Source organism: Lissotriton helveticus, chromosome 6 (assembly GCF_964261635.1).
Source record: "Lissotriton helveticus chromosome 6, aLisHel1.1, whole genome shotgun sequence".
Taxonomy (NCBI): Eukaryota; Metazoa; Chordata; class Amphibia; order Caudata; family Salamandridae; genus Lissotriton; species Lissotriton helveticus.
Genome location: NC_136067.1, coordinates 892939292 through 892959319, shown reverse-complemented (window position 1 = coordinate 892959319; position 20028 = coordinate 892939292). Strand labels below are relative to the sequence as shown.

The following is a 20028-nucleotide window of genomic DNA, read 5'->3' as shown; positions in this document are numbered from 1 at the left end:
TCAGGAATACTTATCAGCTCACTGTTCAATGAGCATAAAACATCAGTTCATGTAATTTCGCTTCGGCATCTGGGAAACAAATGATTGTATCCCTTCCTCGAGAGAAAAGTATCAAAACCAAGATTGTCGATTGTGTAACAAAAATCTTTAACACATATTCTCTGCTTATGCCCAAAGTTCATGACAGAAAGGAAACAATTACTGAAAGAAATATTTATGAAAATGAGCATTCTAACCTGTAGAGAAGTGGTAACCACTAGGGGCCTCATTTATGAGAAATGACGCATCGCTGCGTGAAAGCAGCGATGCGTCACTTCTCAGTGTGCACTCTTTGCGACATTCCTGATGCGTCATATTTATTGTATGACGCATCATGTCGCAAGGAGTTACAGATACGTCAGTATTTCTGTAAGCGCAAAAGTGACGCATTGCTGGAGTGTGTCACAAAAGTGACGCAACTCCAGCAATGCGTCCTTTCACATGGGGCAAGCCCCATGTGAAAGGGCCTGCGTCAGTCTTACGTCTGCTGTGAGGCAGGCGCAAGATTTTGACGCAATGGTGTCCAAAAAGTGACGCAGTGAAATGTCATAGATTTCACTGTGTCACTTCTACGACCCTTTCTTGCGTCAATACGCCCCCCTTGCATACATTATACCTGGCACAGGTATAATGTGGTGCAGGGGTTTACAAAGTGACGCATCTACCTAGATGCGTCACTTTATAAATATGGCGCAACAAGGTGCATTTTTACACCACTGGTGCGTCACAAAAAGTGACGCACCGGCGGCGTAAAAGTGACGCACAGCCTCATAAATGAGACCCACGGTTTGGCGGTTCTTCAATCCCCTAGTCTGCAGGGGGTAACATTTAAAAGAAATAGGACAAATCTCTCTGGAACCCTAAATAGATCTTTAGTACTTCAGGAAAGTACAATAAGTTGCGAAAATGGAACAGTCAGTACAAAGCAGAAGCACTTTTTTAAAGGGCAAAGCACTTTATGGACAATGAACGGAATCTGTCTATTAACGATCAAAAAAGATTCACTCTTTTATATTTTTGATATCAGGTTCACCAATGGATTTTATAAGGATGTTTTATTTCAAGCTCAAAGCACTTCGTGGACAATGGAGTTAAATTCATATTTATCAAACGTCCAATAATGATCAATTGTTTTATATTTTCATAATAGATTTATAAATGGATTTTACTATGATATTTTATGTATGTATGTTGTATGGTGTAATGGTTTTAAAAGACTGAACACTTGAATAAACTAAACTGACCTAAAATTGGAAACAACAGCCCTTTTCGCCCCCCCTGAACTTTTTGCAGTGGTCGGCTCCTCATAAAACATTGCAATCCCAAAACTTAGATGACTAAGTTGATTGCCAAGTTTTATTCAAGAAAAATAGTTGAACGCTTACTTTAATGCCAAAACACATTTATTATACACAAACAAGCACATTAACAATATCGCAGCTAAGGGAGACAGATCCCCAGGGAATTGGGCATATCATGTTAGGTACTTTCCCCAGAGTCCCAATATATCCTGCACATAAGCAATCGACTGGGGACCCATGGGACAGACATTAAAACTTTACATAGGCGTGTTAGCAGGTGCATCACTTTCTCATGAGAAAATTGTCAAAAGGCTTTGAAAAACGATACAAAAACAGGGTTTCACACATTAAGCTTGATTTATTGAGAAATCTCACTTCACTATGCCAGGCATGAACATTAGGCCTGTGCATGTCCGAAGGGAGAGAGCCCAAACAGTTGGTTAAAAATGGGCATACAAAACGGCTTCTTGTAAAGCAACATGGCATTCACTAAATAGGGTGTATGTCATCAAAAGTTGCATGAATTCACGCAGGCACAGACACACACAAATAAACACACAACACACACGCGCACACACACATGAATATCACAATCTTTATGATCAAATTTTTTCTGGAACTGTGCTAAAAAGGGAATTACTTCCCTTTTTAGCACAGTCTTCATCTTACCAGTCAGAGAGTCCAAGAACTATGCAAGGGGAGCCAGAGGTGTACAGTGATGAGCTAATCTAGCTGAGGGGAAACAGCTACAATAACATTGTGCAGTATGAAGCCAACTGGACACAACAGAGAGATAAACAACACTGGAAGTCCGTAGGTCTGAATCAGGATTATTACAATGAAAAAGAATGCTTCTTGGGGCAACTCATATTTTGTGGGCATGTAATGTTCTCTGACTTGGTAAATTACGTAAGGATTGGGAGCGGTCTGTAATTAAAGAGGGTGTTGTTCCTAATTCTGGAAGTAGGTCCATCTTCGGTTACTTTCTGATTTTTTAATTTTTCTTAGCAATGGTCTGGCCTCTAGTATGGCTCTTTACATCCCAAATGTTTCATTTCCTAACTATGTATAAAGAGATTCCAGTTCCCATGTCATTTTGGAGTGGAGCCAGAGTTTGGGTGCTATGGTCTTCCTTCTTTAGGCTTTGATGAGAAGACCTGTAGTAGCTTGAAAGGTGGTCAATGTGGTGGCATGAAGTCTGGTATGAAAGAATTAGTGGCTTGACTATTGCTCTGAAATTGGTTTAAACCTCGAGGGGGAAAGTGTTTTTTATTTTACTAGATACACAAATGCAAACTGAAGAACATACAATATAGAGAATACATGAAAGAAGTAATGAATTGACATATTTGGACTACATGTCTTCATTTATATCCCAAATAAACTTAAATGGCAGATCCTTCATCTTCTCTTGAAATATCTTGTCAAATCGTTCACTCTGTGCAACAGTCATGATGTTTTTCCAGTCTCCAATGGTGCCTAAAAAAATATAACACAAATGCTAAGGACCAGATTTTCCTTTTCCAGAATTGTTTCTTACTCTCTATGTTTTTTTGTACAAAATCTCAGAAAATTGGATCTTGTGTCAGAAATGAGATATCATTTAGAACTAGGGACATAGGCACGTGTGATACCTATTTTTGTTTTTATCTGCATGTTGTTCACTTTTCTTTTATTTTTTGTACAGGTTTTTATTAACCATACAATAAAATACAGTAGAAAGATATAATTTAACATCCAATCGTTTAAAAAATAAAATGCTGTATTAATATATAATATATGCCACTTTGAGATTTTAGTGGCATGTGCAAGCATGCTTGATTGCACTTACATGCTAAGCTTGGGTGGTTTAGCAAAACATTAATTTCTGTTGTCTAGTTCTGTGTCTGTTTGAAAATGCCTTCACTTTTCCATTTATCTCGATAACATAAACTGTGTTCCCCAAGTTTCCTCAAGTTGTACATCTCTTACCCTACTGTTTTGTGCCCTCTATATTGCTCTCAACAATTTTCTTTTCACTGGATACTTTTCTAAACTTCCCCCTTTTTGATTTCCAGGGTTGTCCCTCTTGTGCCAAAGTTTAAGATTACATGCCCCTTTGTACCACCTCCATTACCACATGCCCTACGAACCGTCTTATGAATAATCTCAATAAGTCTTCAGACCCTTGGACATAAACTACTTTTAACTTTCTACATGGTCTCCCGTGCTTTTAATTCACTCTCTACAGCCTTTTGTACCCTAAGTAAAAACACAATGTTTTATAAACTAAAATTCACTTAATTAATAACATTTTTGATTTGCATTTCAATCTTTCTTCAAATGACTCCTCCACCTCCCTTCTCACCTCTTTTATTATTAACGTGGTTTACTTCAACATTGCATGAATCCCACGAACATCAAAGCACCTACCATTGCAAGATTTGAAAAACATACTATTTACATGTTGCCGATCCTATTGTGGTTCATTGCTTTGAACACTCTCAAATGCTGTTTTCCCAATTCTTAAACAATGGCCAACAAAAAGGATCAATCAATTGAATTGGTGACAATACGATTTCGGATCTCATCAACCATGCACTGAATGCCTTTCCCAGTCTCTGTCCCTTTACTGGTAACAAAGGTAACTATAATAAAATTGTATCCACAATTATATATGTCTGCCGCCAAAAAGACAGATGCTCAGAAGAAAATAAAAACAACCTTTGAGCAACAGAACATGTTACTAAGTAGAAGCCACCAATAGTCAAACTACAAAATCTTCACTGCCAGAAACGCTTACGAGAAAAACATTTTCTGATGAAATGCATTAAATTGAAATAGAATTGACAAAAAATAATAGCCTAAAAGACATTTGAATTATCAAGGTGTGCAATAAATCCCCATTATATCTTGCTATTGATGGCACACATAAGAAATGTGAGAAATGTATAACCTTGTACAGCATTAAATTTGAATATTTGAAAGTTCCCTAGATTTATTTTCTAACAATTTATCCTATTCTTTCCTGTACAGAATGTTTGAGAAGAGCTGGTCCGACATCAAAGACATACCTCAGAGAGAATTTATGATTGTCAATCTCAGACTCTCCAATTACTTCTAAGACCCTGTCCTTTTTATGCTGTGGTAAAGATAATTGAACACATCTAGCTATCTACCGGGAAACAGAATGCTTGTTCTGATGATCTCAATAGCTTTGAGGTCTTTCCAGATAAAGCCCTTAAGGGTTATGTGAACAACTATCTTAACCAATTCATCAAAACCAGTTATTGTAATTTAATTTTCTCCTTGGTTCCAAAGTCCACCTCTCACAACACAGCCTGCCATTGTTTATGAGAGCAATCTGAGAGCAATCACATTTTACTCCATTACTCCAGTGCTAACAACTTTGAGATGGCTTCCAAGGAAGAGATCATGCATCTACAAAAGCCTGAGGAATATCAGTATATGAATCCAATAACCTAACATACAGAACAAACTCAACTATTTGTTTTTGTATCGACTGCTTAATTTGAGCCGGGGTTGCAGGCGGGGCCCATTGACGCTCATTTTTTGGGTCGTAACATATTTTTTCTCACCAGACATTGATCCAAAAGAAGGGGATGAAAAACAAAAGAGAGAAAGAAGGATGAATTTAATGACAGTGACAATTACAGAAAGAAGTGATGAAAAAGAACCTTCAAGAGTGGAATAAAGAGAAAGGTGCTGTGGGAGGGATTAAAGAGGCATGAGTGGAAATCAATACTATGCAGTCCTGGTACTCATGACTTGACCTTTGATAGCATCAGCAAAACTTTGGGCCCAGCACTTACTCTTTTAGAAGGCATTCCTTTCTTAAATATGTGTCTGAATTCTTTCAGATTTTTCAGCATTTTATGTTTTGTTGAAAGGCGCAACATAGATACACTTGGCACAAATCTGTTCAGTAAGAGAATGCAGAGAATAACACAATTCAAGTGGAGATTGTATTGTATTGTATTGTATTGTTTTGGTAGAGCGCAAACAGCTGCCCCAGCGATGAGGCGTCCCGGCGCTAAGAACCACAGACCCTGGTCAGAGCGGGAGAGGGTGGGAGGGAATTAGGGGAGAGGGAATAGGAGCGTTTTAATCGCTTTCCGGAACGCCAGTAGGCTTTCTATGGAGCGGATGTGTTGTGGCAGGCTGTTCCATAGTTTAGCTCCAAGGAACCTGAAAGAGCGGCCGCCCATGCGGCAGAGTTTTATGCGTGGAACACATAGGAGGTTTTGGTTTGAGGATCGCAGAGTACGTGATGGCGCGTAGGGGGTGAGAAGTGGTGGAAGCAGTGGAGGGGTATCCAGTTTGATGATTTTGAAGGTCGTGATAAGGGCCTTGAACTTAATGCGGTACTTTAGCGTCTGAAGGGCTGGCACTTCTGACTTAGAGACAGCAACATACCAAGTTTGCATGAGAAAAGCTGTTAGGAATCAAGTAACCTGTGCAGTAGAAGGAGATATATAAAGAGGCTTTGTCAATCACATGGCAGGCCTATGCACAGGGTCGGATTGAGCGGTGGTGGCTTTCAGTGCGACATTCTTTGTTGGGGCCAGCCCAAAAACCTCCATCTTTGTGAATTCCCTAACTACCATGCTCCATCAGAACCCCTAATTTCCTCTTAGCCCCTTTTACACATGCATTCCATTTGTTTTCAGGAGCTACTCATATCAGTGCAGAGAGTCAGAGCACTTTACATCACACACGCATTATAGAAAGCCAATGAACTATATGTGTGGAAATCAGTCTATGGGAATTATTTTCTACAACAGGATTACACGATGTAGGAGTTACATGTCACCGATAATACTAGGCAGTAAATTGTAAGAGTGTTTGATTTTGAGAAACACAAACTCAGGATTAAAACATACCACAGAGGGTGTATTTCTACCCCAAATAACCGTTTTTAGCAACATTAGAATAATGCAGATGGGGGAAAAACACAATGTTCCAACCTGTATCATGCACTTTGCATGCAGCTCTTTGATGAGAGTTCATAGCTCACTGTACTATATTAAGGTTGTAATTTATGACAAAAAACATGGGCAGGTCATTGTTTTTGTTGTTGTTCTTATTTAAATTGATTCATCTGTACATAAGCCCAAGGTGTCAGAACTGGAGGATGCATAAGATTCTTTCCTTTGAAGAACTAGCTGTCAGGACTTGCTGGACAGTCATGTTGTGCAATGTGTAGACAACAGATGAGATTAAGATAAAGTGATGTGTAATGTGCATGCATGTATTGATACCGATGCCTTGACTGAGTGAAAAGTTATCACAAACAACGGTTGTTCCTGTACACTGTTGCATAAAAAGTCAATAAAACAGATTTGAAAAAAACCCATTAAGGTTGTAACTTATGAACTACAAGCAACAAAAGTATCTCTGTAGCAAAAGCAGTAACCTACTAAGTGATCTACATAAAATACAGTTTGGTGACTTTCATGGTACATGTTCTTGGAAGCAGGCACATTAACCCTTTGCGCCATTTTATGATGAGTCAAAACTGCCACCAGGCAGAACTGGATCACTCTTCAGCAGGAACATTAATCACTAGAGTTATTTTGACATTTTTGTTGTTGTCTGAAAACTGCTGGGCACACAAGGAACTCTAAACACAGCCCCCTCCTTCCCAAAGTCAGTGTCAGGTGCAATTGCACCAGTAACAGCACCCTAGAGCTGGCCTTGTCCATGCATCTGCAAGTGTCATCTATAAATATCTGCACATGAGCACTCATGTCCCTAGAAACGCTTATAAAATATTGTGGCACAAGAAGAATTTCAAATGTAAATGTTGAAATTAATTTTAACCAAAATTTGCTTTGAAGGAAACTGTCTTGGCAATGCATGTTTTACATAAAGGATCAATTCAAACCTGTTTTCCCTTGGTTGGTATAAATACCGAGGCAAAGTAGAAACCTATATGATTATTGTTCAAGCATCTGCAGTATCTGTAATCAGATGGATACATGACTGAATCTGTAAGATCAGTAAACTGTGTAACAAGTAGCCTGCATCAGTGCTGACTCTGAGTACGACCACCCTGCACAGCCTACTGATACAGTAGGTAGCCAACTTCCAAAACTACAAGCTCCAGCATGGTCTAGCAGCAGTCATCATATGTTTTGGTCATGTTGAGCAGAACCCAGACACATCTGAGTAGCATCCATGGCAATTTGCGACACTAAACATGTTACTACCACCAACCTATATTTGAGCTAATTTGAGGGTTAGTTCTTTTTAATCGGGCATGGCTTCTGTGCCCGAGGCAAGATAGCAGCAGACTGCTGAGCTCCGCTACAAACGTGGAGCTTCGTCATTATTTTTAGCTTTCTCATGCCACGCCTTTCTCTACCCACTAACGTTTTCAACTTCTGAACGTCGCTGCACCTCAAACTTCCAAAACTTTCACTGAGGTATGTTTTTATATCTCCCGGTGCAGTGGCGGTGATTGTCTTAACTTCTAGCGAGTCGCTCGCGTCTTGGATTTCCTGCCTCCCAGTAATTTAATCCTGCTTTTTTTCTGCAACCACAAAAAATAAACACAGAGGAGTAACTGAGACTGGATATAATGATAATTTCAATGATAGCTGGTGAAGAACAAGGCAAGAAAACAGACCAAGGAGTGTGTTTCGACGATAAAGACCAAGCCACTACAAAGTAATAGAAACCACGAAGCACAGCCCAGACATAGCTCATTACTAAATTGGCTAGCAAATCCATTATAGATATCTTTCCACCCTCTCTCCAAACCAGTATGATATTTCCAGAATGTTGTTAACAATTCACCTGACTTTTACTAATGCACAACGCTAGGATTTCCCACATGTTCTTCACTTTAATCTGGGACTCAACAGCTTGACTAAAGGAGGCGGGGTTTACAACTCCTGGACGTCGTGGCACCTCCAACTTCAAAAGTTGCACTAAGGTATGTTTCTTTTGGATCCTGGTGCTGCTTCAGTGATTTTCTTCACACACCCGAGCGCCCATTTTCCAGAGCGCCACTCACATCTCAGTTTTCCTGCCTCCTCAGGAATTGCCCCTTGTTGTAATTTTGTGCACCATTTACAGTTGTTGAAGTGCTCTCCTTAGCTCTTGGTACAATAGCAGTGAATTCCCCTCCTTCCATAAGAACAGCCTGGGAACCAGCCTCCTCAGGTTTATTGGACAACTTTTCTTCAAGAATGTCTTTCCTGGAATGACCCTTCACTCCAAGATGCGATCTTATCAAAAGCTTAAGCAGAGTTAAATTCGCTTCATCAAGATAGCCAGGGACTCACATACATATACCAAGCCACTTTCTTCAGGTACAAAATCAAAGAGAGAAAAAAATGACCCTCCAGCTCTAATTCTGACGTCCAATAACCCAGTTTCAGACACTATTATGGTTGAGGTGCGAGGTCTTAAACCTTTCCTGTGCGCAACTAATGAAAAGCTACAACAAATTGAAGACCGCTGGATTGTCATGGAGGGCAAGATGTCCGTGTTGGAACGGCGTGTTGGGACCTTAAAAATATGACTATTCTACATCCCTACCTCTGTAAAATCACCCATGAAGGTGTCTCACAGTCTTTCGATGATCCGACTAAACTAAAAACGTTTTTGCTGAATATTACAAGTCAGAATATGGAGGTTATTGCTTGTTGTTCGTAAATACTCTTAATTTTTCGCATTATTTTTCTTATTCTATTCTTTGATTCAATATTTCTTTAAGCATATGGCTATTTTTTTAAGGACCTTTTAGTCTCCGTCTTTGCTGTCGTTCTTGCTTTTGACTCTATCATGCCCTATGCTCATCCTTTGTTCTCTTTTTTCCAGATCTGGATTTCTATCCTTGATCTGTCCTGTATTTTTCCTTCTCTTATTTCCTTTCCCCATTTCTATTTCTCTCCTCTTTTGCCCTCTTTCTCTTTTCCTTGTTTCTTTTTCTTACTTTCCTTATATTTGTACGAGTGTTTCTTAGATCCTTTTTCTTCTTTTCGTAATAACTGTTTTCTTATGTTCTTTCTTTGTTGATAATCTGTGCCTTTTTACTTTTCTTATTAATTTTGCAGCTTGTTGTAACTGTTCCTGTATCCTCTTCCCCACCCCACATCATGTTTAATGTTGTCTTGTGGAATGTTCGTAGTCTGGGTCATCCCATCAAACGTCATGTTGCAAGTAAGGAAATCCACGTAATGCCAGTAGTTTATCAGTGGTAGTTTATTTCTACAAATACTCCACCTAACGCACGATGCATCCGATCAACCAATCGTAATGGAAATCAAATTGAACCAATCCACGCAGTCACTGGCATAGACGAGAGTCACAAGCTGAATTTCACTGGCCAATCATGACGAGTAAAGTCAAAATAACCAAGTGAATGGGCTTCAGCATCGACCAATCATGCTTCAGAACTCATATTTCAACATACCTTATCCGAGGAAATGGAAAGGAACACTGAAAATCCTACCGGGATACTCTCGAAATTGAGATCAACCGGAATTAAGGGAGCAGGTACGTCCTTCTCTCTGAATTGTGAAGATGTAAAAATGATTAAAATTTCTTGCATGGGTGTGGGTGGAGTTTCCAAGTTTCCCGATCGTCACCAAATGTTGCAAGTAAGGAAATCCACGTAATGCCAGTAGTTTATCAGTGGTAGTTTATTTCCACGAATACTCCACCTAACGCATGATGCATCCGATCAGCAGAAAGCCCAATGGTGACTGCAGAAACGTTAGAGGCTTTCTACAGAACGGACACGCCGCGCGTGAACCATTACATTTAAACCATAATACAATGTTAACACGAAGCGCATGAAATGCACGAGGAATAAAGAACACAGAACCATGAATAAACATTGCGCGGTGATCCGCGTGATGCATGGTGCACATCGCGCGATGCTCTGTGCAATGCGCATTCAACACTTACCACTACACCACCTTCCCCCTTACAACAGCAAAAAAAAGAATCTGAACAGTAAAATTCACATTTACCTTAAAATCTGACAAAACCATCAAACTTCCTCAGAACTCTAATGGTCCTGCCACGAGAAGAGCACCCAGCAACATTTTGTACATTAGAATGAACATTTGAATGAGTATGTGACACAATAGCTGGAATGGACACAGAACGATTATCAGAAACATCCAGCCAATGACTCCCATCTAAATCCTCATTAGATTCACCACATCTATTCTGCATAATTTCTACCTGTCGATGAGAAACTTTTACCAGCTGACGTTTGTTCCACCAACCCTTCCTATCAACAAATGCAGCCCCTTTACTGACTTTAAGGACTTGAACTGGTTCAAGAAATTTTGATTCCCCTTTTTTTACTCTATCAGGTTTTTTAATTAAAACCCAGTCCCCAACCAAAATAGATTTCTTTTTCATTTGAATCTGTTTGTCATTCACTTTTTTTCGAATAGCACTTAGGTCAATTTTCCTTTCACCAGACATATGTTGAAATCAAGAAGGAAACAAATTAGAATGAGCTTCCCTGTTCCTAAAACAAAGTAAACGGAGGGAAACCTGTAGTACAGTGCGGTGAGGTGTTGTAATGCCACACTTTCTGTCTAACAAAATCATGCACATTAAGCTGGCATGTTAAAGCCGTCTGTATGCCTTCTTTGATCACTTTATTCCCTCTCTCCACCAAACCATTCGATGAAGGGGAGTATAAAGCGACTTTTAACTGTTTAATATCCAACTCACTAAGAAATGTGCACATTTTACCAGAAGTGAAATGTGTGCCATTATCCGTAACTATTACTCTAGGAGTACCTTCCACATTAAAAAACTTTCCTTAAGAAAGCAATTGTAGAATCAGAATCAGGTGTTTTAACGAACTCATGATACAGCCATTTAGAATAATAGTCAACCAGTAAAATCACGTACTCATTCTCTTGATCCAAAACAGAATATGGCCAAGAAAAATCTATACCAACTTTCTCCAATGAAGAATGTGGAAACTCAGTTGGGTGCAAAGGAACTTTCAAAGTTTGCCTGTGTTTGTCTGATAACAGACATTCAGGACAAGGATCAATTAACTTCCTAACCTGATCATCCAAAGAGGGCCACAAGTAATGTTGCTTAATTCTCATGACACTCTTGGTAACGCCTAAATGCCCCTGATGCGCCTCATTAATGATTGAAGCACGTACATTGAAAGGGGGAATAAATGTGTCACCTCTACGGACAATTCCATTCTCAACTGAGAGTTCCTCAGAGACTTGAGCAAATCTGCGCAATTCACCCTCTAAACACCTAAGCTCAGGCCAACGATATGTTGAATAATCATTGACTTTCTGAAGAATTGCATCATTTTCATTAGCAGACTTCCAATCCATTTCAGATATAACTGAACTCATTTCACACACCGCATCAACCACAGCAACACATTCAATATCCTCTGCTGAGATATCCTCATCATCATCCTTCACCATGGAGAGTCTAGAAAGACAGTTGACTCGGAAATTCTTCCCTCCATGAATATGTTTTACCTCAAAATGAAAGTCTTGCAATTTGGAAAAAAGTCTCATCAACCTTGCAGACATACAAGAAGAACCTACTTTATTAAAAATGTAAATCAGGGGTTTATGGTCAGTAACCAGTTCAGACTTCTGACCCCAAATGTACGTTCTGAACTTTTGCACCGCCCAGACGCAAGCTAATGCCTCCCTCTTGATGGTACTGTACTTTGCTTCAAAAGATTTGAGGGATCTCGAAGCGAAAGCAACGGTCTGTTCATAGCCCTTCACCCTTTGCTCCAAGTCCACACATGCTGACGTCAACTGTTATGATTGAAGTACAATCCTCTCTAAAAGCGTGGAGAGCTCGAGCGGACACAATCATCTTTTTTACCTCAGCAAAAACTTTATCGAGTTCAGGAGACCAAACAAAGCTACAACCTTTCCTTAACAGCATGCGGAGAGGTTCAACTAATTGGGAATAAGACGGAAAAAAACCTTGCGTAGTATTCTGCCAAACCAAGGAAGGACTAGGTAATCTTTATCTGTAGGATGTTCGGCATCCTCAATGGCCCTAATTACCGAACATTTTGGCTTAATCCCCTTGTTGGAAACAGTGTGTCCCAAGTATTTGAGTTCATTAACTGCAAATTTACACTTGTCACTGCGGACGGTCATGTTTTTAAACATCAAAATTGCAAGCACACGTCTCAGAATCGTATTATGTTCATCCAAAGACTTTGCAAAAATTCAAATGTCATCAAGATATGCTTGAACTCCCACAACCTCATGAAAAAGAGAATCCATAAGTTTCTGGAAAACATTTCCAGCTGATGCTAAGCCGAAGAGGAGGCGCAAAAACTTATATGCCCCAAATGGAGTGATGAAGGTAGTCAATTCTTGGGATTCTTTTGATAAAGCAACCTGATGGTGTGCTGATTTCAAATCAATCAGTGATAACCATTTGGCACCGCCAAGATTTGCGAGAAGCTCATGGATCTTTGGCAGGGATGACAATCTATGATAATATTTTTGTTTAAAGCGCGTACGTCCGCGCATAGCCTAATTTCGCCAGATTTCTTGCGTGCGACCACGATGGGGGCCACCCACTGGGAAGAGTCAACAGATTCTATGATACCCTGATCACACACATTTTCCAAATCATTTTCTAATTCACTCCGAACACTCAGGGAAACAGATCGGACTCTATGAGCAACAGGTTGGGCTCCTGAAATTAATCTGATCTTGTGCTCAAAACCTTTCACACTGCCCACATTGTCATTAAACACTGGCTTGAACTTATCAATAATCTGTTTTAGGGCAAAAGAATCAGAATTAGGCAAGCCACAATCGATACTAGAGACAGGTAGTTCCCTGACCTTGATAGGATTATCGTCCCCGGGAACTAAGTATAGGCCCAAGCGAGCAAGGTCCTTCCAACCAACTATATTCATCCCTTTCTCTGCAACGTAGACTTTAGTCATGGTCTCTCTTCCCAGACATTGAACTAACCCTGTAAAATACCCAATAATGTTAATATCCTTTTCACCAAATCCTTTTGGATTTATGTCTGACTGCAACAGATCAACCTTTCTTTTCCACAAATCATAAATTGTTGAATCCTTCAAAATGGTGAATGGTGATCCTGAGTCTGCCATAACCTGTAATGGAACATTATCAATCATTGCAGAACATAACCAACCCTTTATGTCATCGATTTCGCCATCACAGTCTGAGGTAACAGCTATGTTGCTGATAGAGTTGCTGCAGTAATCAACATCGGAATCAATACAATTCAAATTAGGTGGTTTCCTCACATTTCTACAAACCCCTTGAAAATGTCCCACTTTTTTACAAACTACGCAACGTTTGTTGATAGCAGGACATCCTTGAAAGTTCCCGATGTGATTTTTGGACCCGCATCTATAACAACATATAGATTGCTTCTTCTGAGGAAACTTCACATTTTTGTTTTTAACATTTACTGAACAAATAGTATTGTCTTGGCAAGGATCTAAAGGATTGACCAGGTGAATTCCGCTCTTTGGAGTATCAGACATTACCTTACTCGTGAGTTTGGAACGTTCAATACTCAATGCGAGATCAATCACTTCATCTAAGGAAGGATTTTTGCACCCCAAAATCCAATCTTTGATCTTACGGGAAGCACAATTGAAAACAAACTGATCCCTGATATAGTTATCGGATAATGGACCAAAGTTGCATGTAGTTGATAATACTCTAAGAGCAGAGATGTACTCCTCAACTTTCTCTTCTGCTTTTTGTTTGCTAGCATAAAAATTATGTTGTTCCAACCTAAATTTGGTTCTTCTGCAAACTGCTTCTTTAAGCGAGCCACCGCTTCAAGATAAACGTTCCACTGGCAATCGCCAGCTTGAGATGTAGGAGGAGGAATGGGAGCAACACTTTTAAAAATTCTTTGTGCAGCCTGACCAAGACAACCAAAAAGAATAGCAAATTTACGTTCAGATGTGTAAGCAACAGCATCTATAGCAACAAGGTGGTTTTCAAAAAGGGCAAACCACTCTTTCCAAATGATCTCGGGCTCCCAGGTTTACTTAAGAAAGGAGGAGGTTGAGTAATTTGCTGTAATTGCAAATTAGCTATCGTACAATATTTAATTACTGTAAAAATAACAAATATAAGGAATAACTACTCAATATTGATGCTGTTGCTAGGATACTTGGCAATAATACAAATCCTAAACACTGTAACTTAAATAATAATAAATGTGAACATAACTGGAAAGAAAAGCAAGTAAAATAGGTTAAATATGGCAAAGGGTGCGTATCGCTGAAGGTTAAATAAGGCAAAGCGTGCGTATCGCTGAAGAAATATGCTCAATATGACAAATATCCCAAGCGTGCGTGTCGCTGAAGAAAAGCGCAAATGATGACAAAAACCCAGTTCGATAAAGTGTGCGCGTCGCTGTAGCAACGTGCTGATATTGACAAAATAAACAAAGAAATTGAAGTGTGCGTGCCACTGTAGCAACATGCTGGTGTAAGTTTCCCAACACAGACTAGCGGAAATTAAATTCCGATACTCACTGCATACCAAGACGATTAAAGTGTGTGCGTCGCTGTAGCAGCGCGCTGTTGTGGGTATAAACAATCTCCTTCAGCACGGATTAGTTGAACAAATGCTCCGAAGACCAATCGTAATGAAAACCAAATTGAACCAATCCACGCAGTCACTGGCAGAAACGAGAGTCACAAGCTGAATTTCACTGGCCAATCATGATGAGTAAAGTCAAAATAACAAAGTGAATGGGCTTCAGCATCGACCAATCATGCTTCAGAACTCATATTTCAACATACCTCATCCGAGGAAATGGAAAGGAACACTGAAAATTCTACCGGGATACTCTTGAAATTGAGATCAACCGGAATTAAGGGAGCAGGTACGTCCTTATCTCGGAATTGTGAAGATGTAAAAATTATCAAAATCTCTTGCATGGGTGTGGGTGGAGTTTCCAAGTTTCCCGATCGTCACCAAATGTTGCAAGTCAGGAAATCCACGTAATGCCAGTAGTTTATCAGTGGTAGTTTATTTCCACAAATACTCCACCTAACGCACAATGCATCCGATCAGCAGAAAGCCCAACGGTGACTGCAGAAACGTTAGAGGCTCTCTACAGAACAGACACGCCGCGTGTGAACCATTACATTTCAACCATAATACAATGTTAACACGAAGCGCATGAAATGCGCGAGGAATAAAGAACACAGAACCATGAATAAACATCGCGCGGTGCTCCGCGCAATGCATGGTGCACATCGCGCTATGCTCCGTGCAATGCGCACTCAACACTTACCACTACACGTCAGAAGGTACTTTTTCACCTATCTGAGCTTAATACACTTGTTGCTTTTTTGCTGGAAACACATTGTAATGATGTTGAATCACTTATACTTAAACGTCACTGGGTTGCTCAGGTAATCTTTTCTCCTGCTGTTAACCGCAAAGGTAGTGTAGACATTTTATCCCACAAGTCGTTGTATATTCAGATTTTATCATCAGAACGTGACACAAACGGACGATGGGTTTTAGTTGATGCTATTATCTTTCAAAAACATGTTACTTTCTTCAATATTTACTGTCCTGTTAAATCTGTTCTCGAATTTTGACACAGCGTTAAATTTAAAGTTATCTTCTATCTTTAATCCAAATATTATTGTTGCTGGTGATTGTAATGATTGGTTGGACCCATTTACAGATAGGAGATCTGATTACAAATGTATTCCTGTTAAGTCTCATAAAGCATTCCAATATGCCATTGCCTCTCCTCCCTTCTTTGATGTATGGAAAACATGTAATTCGGATATATATGGATTTACATTATTCTCCAACGTACAGCAGACTATGGGGCACATTAGGATGGCGGGCGGACTTTGTCCGCCCCATCCCTAAGCAAAAAGGGATTGCCCACCATAAGGGCGGGGTCCCGTGTGGGCCATAAGGATGCACCTGTTACACTCGCGGGCGCATCCCGCATTTTTAACATTGCGGCGGGCGGTGCTGAATGCTAAAAATGCACATCATGCAGTTCAATGCACAACGTGATAGGCCCCGCAAGTGATTATCGCCTGCCTTTCGCTGTCGGCGTTGCCGCCACGGAAAGGCATGTCCTTGCCATAATGCTAATTTGAATGGCGTGTCTCCCAGACACCACCACCATGTTATCAGCTTTTCCGCCCGGTCGACTCTTCGACCGAGCCGAAATCTGGCAGACGGTCTTTCCGTCCGCCGGGCTCCCCCCTCCATGGTAATGTAGCGGGGGAGGAATCAGAGCGGGCGGATTGCCACTGCCATACGGGCGGTGGCGATCCGCTGCCATCATAATGATCATAACTAATCCTTACTCCCCTCTTTTCAATCATCAGAAATTGTTTTTTTTTTATTTCTGACCATGTCCTCCTTTGACATGTCTCTTAACACTTCTAAACAGGGACGCTGGCGATTTAATACTCCTTACTATCAGACCAATCCTTTATTTTAGAAGTAATTTCCTTTATTAATGAATTTTTTCAGCTTAATCACCCTCAAGACACTACTGTTCACAATAATTGGGATGCTTTTGAGGCTTCTTTTAGGGCCTTCACCATTGCCTACTCTGCTAAAAGGAAAAAGATGTTAGATTCTAAATACCTCTCCGCTCTCCAATATAACAAAGTTCTTGAGAATACGTACTACACATCCGAGTCCTCCGCTAACTTGTTGGAACTTATTGAAGCCAAGTCTGCCCTGAATAAGATTGCTACAGTTGATGCTTCTATATATGCAGAGGATACAACTCTTTCTGAGTGCGATATTAAGACTTTTTGCATGACCTCCCTAACCCCCCTCTATTCCAGATATTCTTTTAACTCTTGTAAAAGTGGTTACTCTTCAGAAAGTTATCAATGCTATTAAGTCTTTGAAATAGGCTAAAGCTCCTGATCCAGATGGCTTCTCCATTGAACATATTTGCTCCTATTCCTCTATTTTTGCCCCAAAATTATTTTTATTTCGTTTTTGCTTAGTTCTAAAGAAAGTGGTTCCTTTTTGGATGCCCTTCTTGCCATTATCCCTAAATTTGATAAAGATCCTACACTCTGTAAAAATGGCCAGTTTCATTAATTAACTATGATTGTAACATTTTTGCTAACATTCTACAATCTAGTTTGGAGCATGTTGTTCCCCACCTTGTTAAGCCTGACCAGGTTGGTTTTATTAAAGGCAGGCTTGCCTCCGATAATGCTAGAATGTTCTCTAAAGGCCTTGCCTCTGGGAAAAAATACCCATTTCCTCTTGCTGCCCTCTGACTTGATACTGAAAAAGCTTTTCATTGACTACATTGGCAATGTATGTTTACCACTCTTCAGTGGTTTGGTTTTGGCCCGAAGTTTATTTCCTTTATCAAACTAGTATATGTTGAACCCTGTGTCTGCATTTTTGTTAATGGCCATTTCTTCCCCTATTTTAATTTACATAGAGGACCTAGACAAGAATGTTCTCTTTCAACTTTGCTTTATCTCTTTTGCTTGGAGCCCTTCCTTGAGTGCATTCTATGTAATCTGCTATATCTGGCTTTAAACACAATTCCATAGAAATTAAACTCTCAGCTTTTGAAGAGGATATTTTGGACTATATGTCAAATCCCCTCACTTCCCTAAAACCCTTTATACAAGATATTGATTTATACTCTGCTATCTCTGATTACAAATAAAAACATTCTAAAACTGAGATTTTAACGTTAAACTCCTCCTGTTACTGTTACATGTTTGATAACACTAACTTTGCATGGTATACCTCTAAGATTAAGTATTTGGGTGTCTGGTTTTCTCCCACCATTTCTAATACACTTGCTCATAATTTTACTACCCTAAACCTAAAACTTCAAAGTTTATGTTCTACTGTGTCGTCCTTATTTTTATTCTGGTGGGGCAGATTAGATACCATTAAAATGATGATCGTTCTTCATTACTTTTTATGATCTCTAGGTTACCTTTTAAAATTCCTAATTACTATTTTTCACAGATTACTTCTATTTGCACTAAATTACTTCAGAATAACAAAAATACCCATATTGCCTTATCCAAACTAATTTGGCCAAAGACTGACGGTGATGTATGTTTCCCCAATTTAGACATAGTTTTAATTAGACAATTTTATGCTCTGACCAAAGACTACTCTGATCTTCCTGTTTCACAATAGAGAACTTTTGGGTGCTCATTACTGCATTAATTTTCCATTTTATGATGTTGTTTTCATGTCTAATTCTACATTTATATCTAAATATCCAATTTTAAAGTACTCCCAACATTTGCTACACTCAATATTTACCCAGGGATCTGAACTTTTTCAGACTTTTCCTGCACCTTCTATTTGGTACAATAAATGTATTAAATGTCATCATGAATCATTTTATTTCAAATATTGGAAGGAAAAGGTTATTTTTTATGTTCATCATTTGATCTCCCAAAACTCAGTTTTATCTTTTGCTCAATTAAAAGAATGATATAACTTGCCTAATTCCTGCCTACAATAATATAATCAATTATTACCTGTACTTCAATCTTTTTATTGAACAACCATTTTTCTCCTTATTCTACCCCATTCACTCATTCGAAGCAATCATACAATCTTACTCACTTTTCCACACCCAAAGCATCTCTCATATATAGGCATCTATCTTCTCTTATCAGTAGGAGAAATAAATCCTCTATTCGATTATTATGGGAGCCAGAGCTTTCTCTGTCATTATCTGTACACCAATGGGATAATTTTCGTGGTGTAGAATATTTAATATCGTGTATAATAGAACAGTTATTACTCCTTTTCTTATTCATAAAATTGATTCCTCTGCCTCTCCCCAATGCTGGTCATGTCTCTCTTCCAATGGTACTTTAAGCCACCTATTATACTATTGTCCTAAAGTGGCTAAGTTTTGAAAATCTGTTTGATCAAAATGTTTAATGATATTTTCATTCAATGTTACATTATCTATTCAAAATGTTTTACTTGGACCTGTGTCTGCAGATTGTAACAACCTTTCTCCAAAGCGAATTGCTTCTAAAGTTATATTAACTTGCTGGAAAGAGAATCCTAAAATATGTATATTAACTAGGTGGAATCTTATTTGTGATGAACATAGAATATCTACTGTCTCTTTTTCTCCGATGTTTCAAACAATTAAATTGGGTATACTTTGGCTACCTATCACTACCTTTCTATCTTCACACATCATTTGCCTAAATCTTGAACGTTTCTCCCCACTTTTCCGTATTTTTTTCTCTTCTTGGTTCTATTTCTTCCTCCTTCTCCCTCTTTCTTTTTTGTAAAAAAAGTATGACGATAGATAAACATTTACTGTTTGTCACTTGTTGCTTTATATTTCATAATCTGTTACGATTTCCAAGGAATTCCTCTACTAAGACGTTTGTCAACTATGTAATATGTTTAACTCATTATATATTTTGCTTGACAATTGTATTGTTTTTTATTACCTTTCATCATAAATAAAAACATATTTAACTAAAAAAAAATTTTTTTAGTCATACTGCCAGATCAGTGGATTACAAAATGGGCAGAGCACACTCTTTAGGGGTGTCACTTATGCTTCAGGGATGCCAGCAAGAGGGTCATTATTGCTTCCATTTATATGGGATAGGACCAGCCTTCGGAAGTTCAGTTTTGGTATAGAGGCTTTTACTCTGCAA

At 39.2% G+C, this 20028-nt stretch overlaps 1 protein-coding gene across 1 annotated transcript in view; it reads right to left on the bottom strand.

The window, feature by feature from the left end:
- Positions 1-1376: 1376 nt before the first annotated feature.
- Positions 1377-20028, bottom strand: part of LOC144763172 (amine sulfotransferase-like) — a 405236-nt gene continuing 386584 nt past the window's right edge. Inside the window, exon 8 of the mRNA XM_078648512.1 lies at positions 1377-2819. Within this exon, the coding sequence (XP_078504638.1) occupies positions 2695-2819 (125 nt within the window). The 3' untranslated portion in view covers positions 1377-2694. The remainder of the gene's footprint in view (positions 2820-20028) is intronic.